Consider the following 16,257-nt stretch of genomic DNA (forward strand, 5'->3'; position numbering starts at 1 on the left):
AATTTGTCACGCTATATGTTTCCCAATAAAGAAATCCACCTCCTCATAGTCAAAAATAAACAATACATGTAATACAGATCTTTGTAATGAAGTACCTAAAAGAAACAAAACTTCAGTTAGCATAATCAGAAAAGGTTTAAGTGAACTAAATAATGACTAAGAAGATCTAAATTACAAAATGAAAATAACATGTCTATATGAGTATGATTCTATTGCTATATGAGCATAATTGATCTAAGAGAAAATAGATAAACTTATAAACATATAAATATACTTAATATTAATTTTGACAAAGAAACAATTCAATTATAAACAATTCTAAATATCAGCTTGACAATTTCAACACACTAATTACTCATTAAATAACCATAATGTATACATCATGATAATTTTATTTTATTTGATATCAAATGATAGAGATTATTGAGGTTTTCAGTCATGGAAAACACACTATGATCAAAAAGTAATGCTCTGTAACGTCCCCGCTTCAAGCCTCCACTGAGTCCTTATACCCACGGAATGAATGGCTCTTATACACGAGTACGCCACTGCGGCACTTCTGGGTGATGGCCCGACCTACAGACCAACACGAGTGTTTCCAGCGTGCTTTGTCCTCACTCACACGCTTCCTGGGCAAACTTCCCACGAGGTCACCCATCCTTGAAATTGCTCCAGGCCAAGCACGCTTAACTGTGGAGTTCTTTCGAGATGGGCTACCGAAAAACAAGATGCACCTTGTTGATATAGGTAGTACCAATCAATCCATTTAAGCCCTCTTCAACTGTGTAGTCCCATACCTACACAGTCTCAGAATCATCCCACTTGACCTTCCTCAGGGCGGTGTGGGATTGCACGGCTGCCGGTGTTTCCCCTTACGGATCACGGGACTACTGACTGTCACAATCACCCCCCCTTACGGGGTTCGACGTCCTCGTCGACCACACTTCCGGCTGGGTCAAGGCTCTGATACCATTTGTAACGTCCCCGCTTCAAGCCTCCACTGAGTCCTTATACCCACGGAATGAATGGCTCTTATACACGAGTACGCCACTCTGGCTGCTTCCTGGACTGATGACTGACCCTACAGACCAACACGAGTGTTTCCAGCGTGCTTTGTCCTCACTCACACGCTTCCTGGGCAAACTTCCCACGAGGTCACCCATCCTTGAAATTGCTCCAGGCCAAGCACGCTTAACTGTGGAGTTCTTTCGAGATGGGCTACCGAAAAACAAGATGCACCTTGTTGATATAGGTAGTACCAATCAATCCATTTAAGCCCTCTTCAACTGTGTAGTCCCATACCTACACAGTCTCAGAATCATCCCACTTGACCTTCCCCAGGCGGTGTGGGATTGCACAGCTTACCCGGTGTTTCCCCTTACGGATCACGGGACTACTGACTGTCACATGCTCATTAATTGTATATTTCAAAGAAACCCTAATTTCCATGAATGTCCCTAATAATATATAAACAATAAAGTTGTAAATTAAAAAAAAAAAGTAGCAAAATTTCATTTAATATAAGAAATAGAACAAATTGAAGATTTATACAATACTGGAATTTGAACTCTTAGAAACCATTAGCGAAGGGGCGAAACTCGTTAGATCTCCTAGTTGAACACTACCTTAAAAAAATTAAATGATGTGGAGGTTTTTTTATGTGTTTCTGTTTCGATATGTTCTTTTAATACACCATAAATTGTAAAACAAGCCTAACAGTTGCTTAATGTTTTCTTAGCTTTAACGTGGCACCCACTTCTTAGATTGACTTTTTTATCTTGTATATTTATGTATCTTTGAGATTTAACGGAAAAGGCTCTATTGCCTTGAGATTTAAACCACGTTTGATTTTCTTATTATTTACAGGGTCGGCATGCTTTGGTTTATGATATAAATACAACAAATGAGACTTGGGAGTGGGTTGACCTTAAGGAGGTAACAATTGTGTTTTAAAATCTTGGTTCCTGAAGAATGTTTCAAGATACAAGTATGATGGGTTTTTTATATTATAGACGATTTGTTCCAAAATATAATAGAACTAACCAATTTAGGTTAATGATCTGGCTTCTGATACGTCCATATTAAAGATGATTAGGGGTGTGCGGTTCTGTAAATGCTATGAAATAATTTTGTAGTTAGTCTGTAAATATTGCAATGAAAGTGTTGGTTTGACCTGGCAATTTTGTGGTTACAACTTACAAGAATTCTTGACAAGATTGTTGAAAAGTAAACCAATATAAAACTTGTTTTACTCTGTTGAATAATATGAAAGATAATTCATTTTTTCACCATGTTTAAAAATAAATACAAATTTGATGAGCATATTACTTTTTTTTTTTTAATTGAGAGTCTCAGAGTATCAAATCTCGGGTTGTTTTTTTTTTTAAATGTGTTGTGATTCTCGAATATTTAGCATCAAATATCAGTTCAAATATTAATGGAATTTATTTTATTATTATTTTATTATATATAAATAATATTTTATTATTTTATTAAATAAAAATTAAAAGTCACCTAAATATCAGTTCAAATATTAATGTGATTTGTTTTATTATTATTTTATTATATATAAATAATATTTAATTATTTTATTAAATAAAAATTAAAAGTCACCCATAAATTTCTCAAAAACCAAGAATTTTAGTTATATAGACACACTTTATATAGAATAGATATATAATGATATAATTTATAATAACAAGCTCTTTCTCAAGTTAAATAAATAAATAAAAAAAAAAAAACCTTAGTATATGAATTTGATACTAGTACGCATTATAAAATGGTGAATTTTTTTTTTATTTTGAGTTAAAGTGTAAAGCTTTATTCAAACACTTTCAGCCATTACAATAGAGTTGAACTCAGCAGAAACATTATGCTGATTAAAAATACAATCTGACGAAAAACAAGACTCTCTAGCAAGACAATGAGCAGCCCTATTTGCAGATCGCTTAACAAACTTTAAAGACACATTAAATAAAGAAGACAGTAAAGCCCGACAATCTTCCACAAGCAAACCAAACTGAGACGGCATTGAAAACGCGCTATTGATGGCTTGAACCACAACCAGTGCATCAGTTTCAATCACCACATTGGACCATTGTTTTCTCTCTATCCAGCTCAAGGCCTCCTTTATACCAATTATCTCAGCTATAACAGGTTTAACCACCCCTAGCCGTGATGCAGAAATTGCTTCAAGAAGGAGACCCTTCGAGTCACGGGCCACACACCCAAAGCCAAATTTGTTTTGATTCTGAAAAATAGCCCCATCAACATTTATCTTGACCATATGATCTATTGGTTTCCTCCACTGCTCGTCAACATTATTAATATTATCAATTAATAATGCACCCGATTTCTGAGATTGAGCAGAAAGATATTGGTCAAGCAACACTCTAGCCGATCGGACAACATCCATAGCAGAACAAACTTTTTTATTCCATAGCAGTTCATTACGGGCAGACCAAATTCGCCAACTAACAACCGCTGCCTCCTTCACCACGGCTGTAGAAGCTGTTCGTGAGAGAGCAGAAAACCACGAACTGAAGTCTGCAACACCAGCACCAGCAGACACGCTGGAAACGCACCAGCAAGACTTTGCAAAACGGCATTCGATTAGCACATGGTTAATGGTTTCGAACGCCGAGTTACAAAATGGGCAGTATAAATCAACATTTACATTTTTAGTTCCAAGTTGAACCTTAGTAGGGAGACAACCCACAAGAACTCTCCAAAGAAAATGTTGAACCTTCGGGGGGATGTCCAGCTGCCACAAAAACTTAAATAGCAGTTGATCATGAGCAGCAGCAGCTACACGAGAAGCCTGCTGCAGCAACCAATATGCACTTTTCACAGTGTAAAAACCACTATTTTCTTCACTCCAATGCCACTTATCAGTAGAGGCATGATCACTCAACTGGATAGACAAAATCAAGTTCTTATCCCTCTCGGTAAACAAGTCAGTAAGAATATCACTATCCCAGCTTTTAGAGTATTCAGAGAACAAGCTTGAGACATTGTTATTTAACAAACCTGGATGATCAGACACAACATAGGGATTAGATGGATCGGGAAGCCAAGGGTCTAAGAGTATGCTTACAGTAGAACCATTCCCAATCGACTTCCTTGCACCAGCTCGAACCAGTCCTTGAGCTTCGAAAATGCTCTTCCAAATAAAACTTGGGTTTTGCCCCAAAGTAGCAGTAAGAAAACTACCCGAGGGATAATACCGAGCTTTATAAATCTTGCTCACTAAAGAGTCTTCATTAGTCAAAAGCCGCCACCCTTGTTTACCAAGGAAGGCAAGATTATAGTCCCGAAGATCTCTAAACCCCATACCACCATCGTTCTTATGTCTACTCAACCTTTTCCAACTCATCCAGCTCACTCCTTTAGTCCCCGCTTGTGACTGGGACTTCCACCAAAACTTTGCCATCAACCCTTCAAGGTTAGAGCAAATCTCCTTCGTTAACAAGAACACACTCATGGCGTAACAAGGCAATGCCTGAGCGACAGATTTCAGTAAAACTTCCTTGCCTGCTTTCGATAGAAACCGACTCTCCCAAGTGAAAATCTTCTTCTTCATCTTCTCTTGTAAAAAACCAAGAATAGCTTTCTTATTTCGACCCAGAATACATGGTAAGCCAAGATAGAAACTATCATCCCCAGCCTCAACCATTCCCATGAACTGACACAATCTAGATCGAGTTTCAATAGAACAATTCTTACTAAAGAAGACTGAAGACTTAGAGTAATTCACCTGTTGGCCCGACGCTTGCTCATAAATTCGAAGAAGGTGCATCACATGTGTAGCTTCACTCTCATTTGCTTTACAGTACACATAGCTATCATCAGCAAAAAGCATATGAGAAACCCGAGGAGCACTCCTAGCCACTTTACAACCAGTCAACCATCTACGTTGCTCATACAGAGTTAACAACGAAGAAAGACCTTCAGCACAAACCAGGAACAAGTACGGGGATATGGGATCTCCTTGACGTATCCCACGGCCTGGTATAATCGGACCCATAGACTTCCCACCATACGTAACATTGTAACGCACAGTCGACACACAAAACATTACGAGAGCAACGAATCGTGGGTTGAAACCCATTTGAACCAACATAGCCTCAAGAAAAGCCCAACCAACCCTGTCGTACGCTTTACTCATATCAAGTTTAACCGCCATAAAACCATCCTTCCCCATCCGTTTGCGTTTCATGTAATGCATAACCTCATAAGAGATCATGATATTATCAGAAATTAAACGCCCCGGCAGAAACGCACTTTGATTAGTAGAGATAACTGAAGGCAAGACATCTTTCATCCTATTAGCAATCACTTTAGAAATGACCTTGTAAAGAACATTACAAAGTGATATGGGCCTAAGATCACCCATTTGCTCAGGAATTTTCTTTTTTGGAATAAGAACAATGTTAGTTTCATTCAAAGAAGAAGGAAACTCACCCGTAGCAAAGAAGCCTTGAACCATCCGAACCACATCATCACCTACCAAATGCCAAAATTTTTGATAGAATCCTGGTGTCATTCCATCTGGACCGGGAGCCTTATCAGGATGCATTTGAAATAAGGCTTTCTTGATTTCCACATGAGTAACTTCCTCAAGTAACAAAGCATTTTGGTCTTCGGTAACCAAATGAGGAACACATGTAATAACCGAAGAAAAATCATTCGCTGAATCTTGAAACAACTGCTGAAAATAATTCACAACAGTAGTGGGAAGACCGGTTTCCCATCCCACCCACTCGCCATCAACATTTTTCAGACGCTGAATCACATTGGCCCGTCTTCTAGATGTTGCTTTGGCATGAAAATACTTTGAATTACGATCACCTTCCCTCAACCATAACTGTTTGCTCCTTTGCTTCCAGAAAACCTCCCTTTGTAAATAGAGATTATTCAGTTGACACTCAGCCTCTTTATAACAAGCAATGGAATTTGGATCCCTTCCTCTCTTCCATTTCTTAATCTCAACCTTACAAGCTTTGATCCTCTTCCCAAAGTTACCTGTGTAGTCTTTCCCCCAATCTAACAAAGCACTACCACAAGCTTTTATTTTTTCAGTGATTGGAAGGCCATGGGACAGCTCCCAATTATCCTCAACAACTTGAAAGCAAATAGGTTCTTTCAACCACGAGTTTTCGAACCTAAAGGTGCGTTTAGGTACATGAATTGACTCAGAAACCGGAACTAGATGTAATGGGCAGTGATCTGAAGTAGACACTTCAAGGTTATATAACTTAGCCAAAGGAAATTTACTAAGCCAACCTTGAGATACAACCGCTCTGTCAAGTCTAGCTTCCACCCAAGAATCCGTCCCTCTACCACGTTCCCAAGTATAAGGATACCCATTCAACTCCATATCATACAACCCACATTCATCCAAGGTATCACAAAAACCCTCAATCAACCAATTCGGATAAAGATTACCTCCATGTTTATCTTGCTGAGAAGTGACATTGTTCATATCACCCACTATACACCACGGCAAGTTGTTATCCCTCTTCAAAGTCCGAATTAAATCCCAAGTACGCTTCCTCAAGCTTCGATTAGGTTCGCCATAAAGTCCAGTCAACCTCCACTCCCCATAGTCACGGTTTTGGACAGAGACATCAATGTAGTTAGTGCCAAAATGTAACAATTGAATATCCTCAGCATCCCGCCAAAGTAACGCCACCCCCCCACTCTTACCTTGAGCATCCACACTAAAAGCACCTTCGAACCCAATAGACAGTCTAAGCTTCTCAATCGCCTCCTTCTTAGCCAATGTCTCACAAAGAAATAACACAATGGGCTTCTTTTGGATAACAATATCCTTTATGAATTGGATAGTCCATGGGTTCCCAAGCCCATGGCAATTCCAAGCAATTAGACTCATAATGTTAGGTGGGCTTGGGAACCAAGACCCACCTTTGATAAGTTTTTTGGCCCAACACCAATATCCTCTTCCTTATCCATCATCATACACTCATCAGATGCCACTTCATCATTCTCAACACAATCCCCACCCTCCATACGCCTCCTTTTAGAATCAAGAATAATTTTGGAAACCATATCCCCATCATTTAATTGGTCAACAATCTTCAAAGAACTCTCTTTCCCATTTCGTGCACCAGGTACAGAGACACTATTGGGATTCAAGATCTTACCTTTTTTAGCACCTTCACATTGAAGCTGATTGCCTTGACAAGTGGGATCTAACTCCACGATTTTTGCCACCATTCCAGCCCCATCCTCCCCATCCAAAGATCGATCGGCTCCACCATCCACCGCCTGGTTTTGTTCCATGCCGGACCGTAACCACTGAGCTCCAATCTGGTGATGTCGTCGTCTCAATTGCGCCTTCATTCCAATGCCATAAGGTTTGACAATTTGATCTATATCCTGATCAAATCTTTTAGCACAAAAACGTTCGGAATGTCCTATAATGCCACAAATAAAGCAAAATGTTGGGAGATGTTCATATTGAAACATAGCCCAAATCCATTCTCCATTCTCTTTGCACAGCTTCATACGTCGTTTAAGAGGTTTCTCAATGTCCACCGTCACACGAACACGCAAATAGTCCCTCCAAACACCAATAAAGTTCTTCGGATCCGATTTAACATAAGTACCGATATAACCACCCGCACTACGTACCACTTTATCCATCATAAATCCTGTTTTAAGATTGTGTATTTGCACCCACATATCAAGCTTGTGGAGATGAATCATTCTAGGATTTTCACCACTTTTCAATCGGTGAAAGATCAGAGGAACTCGATTAAAAGTCCATGGGCTTCCATCTATAACCATTTGTATATCAATCTCATGATAGAATTGGAAGAGAAATAGATTAGCTTCCAACTCTTTGATGTACACTCCTTTCCCTGGCTGCCATAAGGATGCCATCAAGTGCCTCATGGCATCAAAGTCAATGGATCTACCCGTGAGAAATCTTCCTACAAGGCACCATCGATCGTCGAAGACTTGTTCATCACCATCAGCATCTCCTTCAATAAGAACACCCTCTTCCTCATCATCAATCTGAAAATTCTCGTACTGCTCGGCAAGATCACCAGCGGCATTACTACTCGAGGCCATAACCAATAAGACAGATCTCAATAAAATACTAGCACACCAAAAACAAACTTAAAACATATCAAGAAACAACCTTAAACATGTCAGAGGACAAGACAAGACCAACTATTTTAAAATACTTAAATCACGTATAAAATGGTGAATTTTTAATATGTGTAAATTATATAAATTTCCAAATGTTTATAGACTCAAAATAAACCAATACAAAAATAAAACGATGGTCCTGTCATACGATATGCTTAGAAAGAATTAATAAAAATAGTAGAAATTTTGTCCAAAATATTTAGTAGTCCTAGCCACGAAGGTCTCCCCGAAATTGAGTCCATCAAACTCCATAGCCAATATTCTTATTTATTTCTTGTTCATGGTCTTGCTATCATCAGTAGTCCTAGTCTCCTTCGGTGAGAGGGGTTTCTTATCTTGATTATCATGACTAGCCACGAAGGTCTCCCCGAAATTGAGTCCATCAAACTCCAAACCCAATCTCATTTCATTCTTCTTCTTCATTGCCAGAGATTTGTGATCTTCATCACTACTCATCATCACTTTGTTCTTTGCCGACGCTTTGTTATTCATCAACCAAGAAGAAAAAAATTTCTCCCCAAATAGGATTTCACCACCCCTAATTTCGAAGCTACTGAACAGAGAATTCATGGTGGAAAATGTTATTATTAATTTGTGAAATTAATTTGATCAAATCCTAAAATGAGCCCTTGAAACTTGATATAGAGAGAGTATTAGTAGTAGTGCTAAGTACGTACGTAGGCAGTAGTAATAATATTTGAGTTTGTGAAAGAGGAAAATGGGCATATTTATAGAGAAGTAACCTACTGATAGTTCCTTATTCCTTTTAGGATTAGGATTTATAATACTTTACGTTGGCGCCAAGAAAAAAGCAGGCCTAACTGATTTATTTTTTAATTAAGTTTGAAAAAAAAAATGATATTAATTAATATACATATATCTGACACTATTTTAGTTTTTTTTTTTTTTTTTTTTGAAACCAGACACTATTTTAGTTAAAATCATACAAAATAAACAAAAAATCTTAAAAAAATTCGAAAATAACTACATATTGTCAATACATTTTCATTATTTATTTATATATAAATTAACAAGCCCCTCGATTGAAAAAAAAAAGATACTTTTTGAAGATATTTTTTCTTATATTTAAATCTTGTAAATATATCTTTATATATTAAAAGTGCCTATCTAACGACATTTCTTGGTTTAACATTCTTAGTTTAACAGAATATACTTAAAAATAAAAGAATATTCTGTTAAATTTAACGATTAGGTTTGATCTCCCGTTAAAAAATAAACTCAATAATTAAACCCAAAAAATTAAACAATCTTTTAAATAAATAATCTTTTAAATATTAATAATCTCTTTTTAAATTAAAAAAATCATCTTAGCCACATATTTCTCTAACAAACCTATCTTGGGAGAATATTAATAATTTTTTTATTTATTTTTTAAAAAAGAAAAATATAGATAAAATATGTAGAAAAGATAATATAAAAGAAGATTGATTGTGTTGGCTTAGAGATTTTTGGGCTTGGGCTTAAAAAAATAATAAAAAAAAAGATGAAATGGGCTGTAATTAGTATTTACCTGTTTGTGCTTATTTTTAGTTTTATTTTTAATTTTATCACCAAGAGGAGAAGGTTGAAAAATATTAGAATATGAAAATATTATTGGTGCTTATTAGTAATTTGCAAAGAATGTGAAAGTCTATAAATATATAGTTGTGTAGCTATTATTAGATATGAAATGAGATAATAGAACTTTTTTCAATTAGAAGATTAATGTACATTTTACTATTAATAACATACATTATTATAACACAACTATGTTTTACTTACTAAATATACTGACACATATTTTATTTTTATAAAACAAACCGTTCAAATAATTATACTATTTTAATTATTAATTAAAATAAAAAACTAAAATATTAAATAAAACTAACACTACGTAGCTTGGCACGTAACAATCACCTAGTATATATATATATATTTTTTTTTTCTTATATTTCTTTTTGTGTTTTATTTTTGAACGTCTTTTTTGTTTTATTTTTTTTTTTATTGTTTTTTTGAAAGATACAAGACAATAAATAGGGTAAAACCAAGTTACAAAGATTTAGTGAGGATTTAAAACACAATTGTTTCAAAGTTACTCTTCATCAATTCCTAATGCTTGTTGAGCAAGGCTGTGAGCTGAAACATTTAAGCTTCTAGGGATGAAACAGATTGTTACACCAAGAAAGTGTGATAAAGAGAGGAGCTCCTATGCTTGTTGAGAATCTTTGAGATGAGCACTTGACAGTCTGAAGCAACATTTTCAATTAGAAATTTGATTGCCTGGCACTAGATTAAAGCTCTTAAAAGGGCCTCTGCTTCTGCATAAATGGGAGGTAGTCCTGAAATTGCAAAGGAGAAAACACCCGCTATAAAATTATTATTACTATCTTGAATCACTTCTCCATATCCATGGACATTATTCTTGCTCTGCATTGCTGCATCCACACTTAGCTTATAATTTTCAAGAGAAGGCAACAAATTATCATGGACCTTTTTATTTGAGGAACTGTTTTTTTGTGATGGTTTCAGCTCCAGGAATAATCCTGACTTGAGCTTCCTCATATTCTGTAAGTAAGAAGCAATAAAGGAATCTAAGCAAGACTTCTTATCTGCAAAAAGAGACTTTTACGATAATTCCATACAGACCACAAGACACCAAAAAATATAGCCAAATGTTGTTTGTGAAACTTATCAAATCCTCTCAAAAGCTAGAAATTCTTTAATATCACAATATCTATTATTTTTTATTAAAAAAAAAACTCTATAAATTTAGTGTGCTTCTAATATTTACCTGCCTTGGAAAGGGAATGCGAATTAGAATCAATTTTATTAAAACAAAAGGAGCAGAAAGCATCAATCATAATTTAAATATAATATATTTATATCAAATACGACATGTTCTTCCCACCACACTAATTCCAAGTCCACACTATTAGTACCCATTTAGCATGAAAAGAAAATCGAGAAATAAGCAGGCTTAGTAGTATATTGATACTTTAGAATGACCCCATTATATATAAGATTGACCTTTTGCCTATCAAATTAATCCATTGCAAATTGATGGCCTTGAGGACTCATTTGATGAAGGCATCCTTTTGCAAGTCAGGAACCAATTCTGTTGGAATTGAGGAGAATGTTTCGCTGATAAGTAAAATTTTAAAGTAGGCAAATTAATGTTGATTTAAGAAAATTAAAAAGTACTAAACAGGTTACACCACAAAGATCTAAACTTTATGCAAAACCCATATAAGAAAAATTAAAAATATATATCTATTCTATATAAAGTATACCTATATAACTGAAATTCTTGTTTTTTGAGAATTTTATGGGTGAGTTTTAATTTTTATTTAATAAAATAATAAAATATTATTTATCTATAATAAAATAATAATAAATATCCTAAATTAAATATTTGAATCCTTATCCTCCAACCAGACCCTCAACTGGAAAGGAGCCTGCTTTTACGAGAATAGCGCTTGGGCAGAGTTTCATAACAAGAGTGGCTCCGAGTTTGGGGGCGGAACGCTTCATATCAAGGTTTGAATGTCAATTTCAGATTTGGGCTGTTCTTGAACTTTTTATTAAGTATGGAGTAGTGACTATTTCTTATTTGCTTTTTAATTGAAGAAGTTTATCGCTCAATCAATTTTTTATTGGTGAGATTGATATTTGGTTGTGCGAGAAAAAAGTAGCTACTTTCATTTGAATTTTTTAGTTATAACTATTCCATATTAGAATATTTTTATTTATGGAAATTATTTTCTAATTAAGGAAATGATTTTCTATTTAAGGAAATAAATAAATAATTGATTTTCTGATAAATGAATATTTTATATTCATTAAATCTGGACAAAATCAATTATGTAATATTCTATATATGGTCAGATTTCTATATTCATTACCTGATTTGATTTCCTGAATTAATTGTCAAAATATTCTGACAATTAATGTGGCGCAGATACTGATGGAGTATCTCACCTATAAATATAGGGTCTCGGTCCCCGAGCTCCTCACTCATTCTGAATTCATTCAGCAAATTCCATCTAAAGAGAGTTGAGAGAACGAGGAAGCCCGAACTCCAATACCGAAGCTATCGCAGGGATTGAAGCTCAAAGATCAATGGCTGGAGGTACATCGATCCTTTCATTGCATATATTATTGATATGATTAAAGTTTATTTTCCGCATTTCATATCATTGTATATGCTATATTACATACACTATATATATAGTCTAACAGTTGGTATCAGAGCGGATTTATCTCTGCCTTGATTTCATTTGAGTTTCATATATATATATATACATTCATATACTGTTCATATATATATATACTTATTTGGTTCATTTCGTGGTGTACATATATATATATATACTCATATTCATATAATTCCAAATATATATATATATTTTTCATACGTATATATATATCTTTATTCTTATATATATATATTATATACATTTATATACTGTATATATATATATTTTTTTCATTTTCACGTATATGTATATATGTTTATATATATATATTGTATATTATATATATGTTTTATCATATAATAATAATCATAATATTCATTTTTATTATGTGATATATACATGCGTATATATAATCACGATCGGTCCATGGTTTTGTTTTTTCCTTTTTTTCATTTTTCGGTGTTTATTTCGAATTCTATATACATTACTATATTCGTATAGTATTATAGATCGATCTAAGCATTGAAAATCCATTGAAAAACTTAAAGATGAAAAAAAAAATTTCAGTTAAAACTTTTTCGGACCCGATTAATTTCGTGATATTAAAATATATATTTTTTCGTGTTTTTGTGCATAAAATCTATGTGGATCTCTTTATTATTTGATTTAGAACCATTTAGATTTGAAAACACGCATTTTGGTCGTCGGAAACACAATTTCCGATCGGGTTTGGGTCGAGTTCGACGGACCCGCGTGCAGAAAAACGGGTCAAAATCGACCCGGTTTGGCTGAAGAAGACGACGCAAACGACATGTCGTTTGCCCAAAAACGACGTGTCGTTTGCCCAAAAACGACGTGTCGTTTGTCAAAAACGACGTGTCGTTTGAAAGCCTTCATTTCAGCTGTCGTTTGTAGTAAACGACATGTCGTTTTTCACCTTTGTGAAAAACGACATGTCGTTTTCCGTCTTCTGAGGCAGCCTCTTCATGAATGAAACGACATGTCGTTTTTACCTTAGGGAAAACGACACGTCGTTTTTGTATGTTTTCTGCACACTTCAGAATATAAAAACGACGTGTCGTTTTGCCTTTTGCAAAAACGACATGTCGTTTGGCGATATGGATTTTTCAAAAAAAAAAAAAAAAAAGGAAAAATTAGAATTTTTGATAAATTTTTTATTTATTTGGAATATTAATTATTTTCCTATTTTGTGTGTTAATTTAGTCAATAAATTGCATTTAGTTAATTTTCCATTTTTGTTTAATACATATATATAGTATAAATTGAAAATGGAAATTTGTTTAAATTTGGTAATTTATTACATGATTTATTTAGGCATGTAAAAATTGTGCTAATTTGTGCATTGAATTATATATTACCAAATTTATGCAATTTATTGTCTAAATTAATTTTGAAAAATCTGACATTAATTTCATATTAAGGAATTAGCATTTAATTAATAATCATACATTAATTGTATTATTTTGTATTTATTTGACAAATTTATGTTTAATGCAATTAATTTGGATTTGTATGATTTAAATGCTATACATAAATTCCTTTTATAGTGCTAGATATATTTAGAAATATTCAAACATTAAGATAGGTTGAATATTTTATTTAGCAATTAAGTTTCATAAAACTTCATAAAATTATTCATAAAATATTCATAAAACTTTATAAAATGAATAAAATATGAATAAAACGTAAGTAGTTTTGTGGTTTGACATAAGAAAACATGAACACAGGACAAATGCTCATATACTAGAACGGTTTTTAATGATCTTCGGACGACCACACTAGGAGCACTAATCTCGGTAATTGTCTATTATGTTAATAACGAAATTACTTTTAGGTAGAGCCAATACCCTCTTTGTCTAAAGTGAAAATATAATTTTTTATAATTAGGGAGTAGCCACAGCATCTTTAATTATATAAAATTATATATTAATTAAAATTCACCTTAATGGACAAAACTTGTAATTAATTATTTGGATATAATAATTTTACCCCACAGGGATTTTATTATATTTTTATAATTAATTAGGATAATATATTAAGTTAAATTCTCTTAATTTACCCCACAGGGAGTTATGAGGATTTGAATTAATAGTGTTATCACAAATTTTAATTAAAGATAGATTTTATTCCTCCATTATTTCTAAATTAAATACTTCATTAAATCTATCATAAAGTTCATCTAATTTTATTAGATTTAAAATTTAGCCCACAGGCAATTTTAGATTTAATAAAATTTTCATCTTCATCATGTTTCTACATTGGTAAAACATGAATTCATTAAAGCCTCAATTCTTTTAACATCTAAATTTTTTGTAATCCTACTCTTGCAACTATTTCATCCACCTCTAAATATGCTGAAATCACTAGTGAAATCCCTGAGCTTAGGAGTGACAACTTCAAAATCTGGAAGGAACGAGTTCTTCTCCACCTAGCTTGCCTTTGACATGGATTATGCAATAAGGAAAGATGAACCATTGCTATCAACGATACTAGCATTCTTTGAGATTGCCTTTGCGTGAAAAGTGGGAGCAATCTAATCGTCTACTGCATCATGTTCATTATGTCCGGAATTCCTATGGGAATGCGTGGATCGGTGGAGCCACCACGAGAAGGTGAAAGACTTTATCAAAGTTATGGATGAAGCGAGTTTGACACTTCAGATAAATCTTTGTTCATCAACCTCATCCAAGAGTTCTCGTCCACAAAACTCACCGGTGTTAAAGGAGTTCGAGAACATATTTCTAAAATGAGGGACATCACTGCTCATTTGAAGAAACTCGACGTTATCATTCCTGATACCTTCCTGGTTCATTACATCCTTCACAATCTTCCTTCACAGTATGGGCCTTTCAAAATTTCCTACAACACACATAAAGAAAAATGGACTATCAATGAATTGATGACCATGTGTGTTCAAGAGGAAGCCAGGCTCCTACAGGAGCAAGGAGAAAGTGTTCACCTGACCACTCAACCTAAGAAACGCAAGCCATTCAAGAAGAACAAAGGGAAAAAGCCCATGGCTCCCAAGGCTGCCATAAAGAAAGATTCCATCAAATGTTTCTTTTGTAAACAAAAGGGACATGCGAAAAAGGAGTGCAGCCAGTTCAAGAAATGGATGGATGACAAAGGTAATCCAATTTCCTTAGTATGTTATGAATCTAATATGGCTAATGTTAATCTTAACACATGGTGGATTGATTCCGGTTCAACAATTCACATAACAAATTCCTTGCAGGATATTCAAAATCTAAGGAAGCCAGTGGCAAGTGAGCAAAGCATCTTATCTGGAAACAAGATGGGCTCACATGTGGAAGCTATTGGAACATGCAATTTAGTTTTAAGTAATGGTTTTATTTTAAAGTTAGAAAAGACCTTTTATGTACCAAGTTTCTCTAGAAACTTGATTTCAGTTTCAAGACTTATACCCTTTGGTTTTTCCTTTACATTTTCAGACAAATATTTCAATTTATATTATAAATCTGAATGTGTTGGAAATGGTATTTTTTATGATGGTCTTTACTGCCTTAATTTACAAAATAATACCACTAATAATGTTATGCATGTTCGCGCTGGCACTAAAAGATGTGTTATGAAAGAGGATTCCTGTACATTGTGGCACCGGAGATTGGGACATATCTCCATTGATAGAATTAAAAGGTTGGTAAAATATGGGGTACTCAATACCTTAGATTTCTATGACTTTGATACTTGTGTGGATTGCATTAAGGGAAAGCAAACCTCCAAGTCTGTCAAAACTGGTGTCCATAGGAGTTCGAAATATTAGAAATCATACATGCGATATATGTAGTCCAGATATGGAGTCACATGGTCAGAAATACTTCATCTCATTCATAGATGA

General features: G+C 34.3%; 1 protein-coding gene across 1 annotated transcript; it reads left to right on the top strand.

Moving 5' to 3' along the window:
- Window positions 1-15,050: 15,050 nt before the first annotated feature.
- Window positions 15,051-15,782, top strand: LOC133037677 (uncharacterized). The gene is made up of 2 exons (XM_061115057.1): window positions 15,051-15,526; window positions 15,634-15,782. The coding sequence occupies exons 1-2, from the start codon at window positions 15,145-15,147 to the stop codon at window positions 15,666-15,668; spliced, it is 417 nt and encodes a 138-aa protein (XP_060971040.1). The 5' UTR covers window positions 15,051-15,144; the 3' UTR covers window positions 15,669-15,782.
- The last annotated feature ends 475 nt before the right edge of the window (window positions 15,783-16,257 follow it).

This window comes from Cannabis sativa, chromosome 5, assembly GCF_029168945.1.
Source record: "Cannabis sativa cultivar Pink pepper isolate KNU-18-1 chromosome 5, ASM2916894v1, whole genome shotgun sequence".
Classification (NCBI taxonomy): Eukaryota; Viridiplantae; Streptophyta; class Magnoliopsida; order Rosales; family Cannabaceae; genus Cannabis; species Cannabis sativa.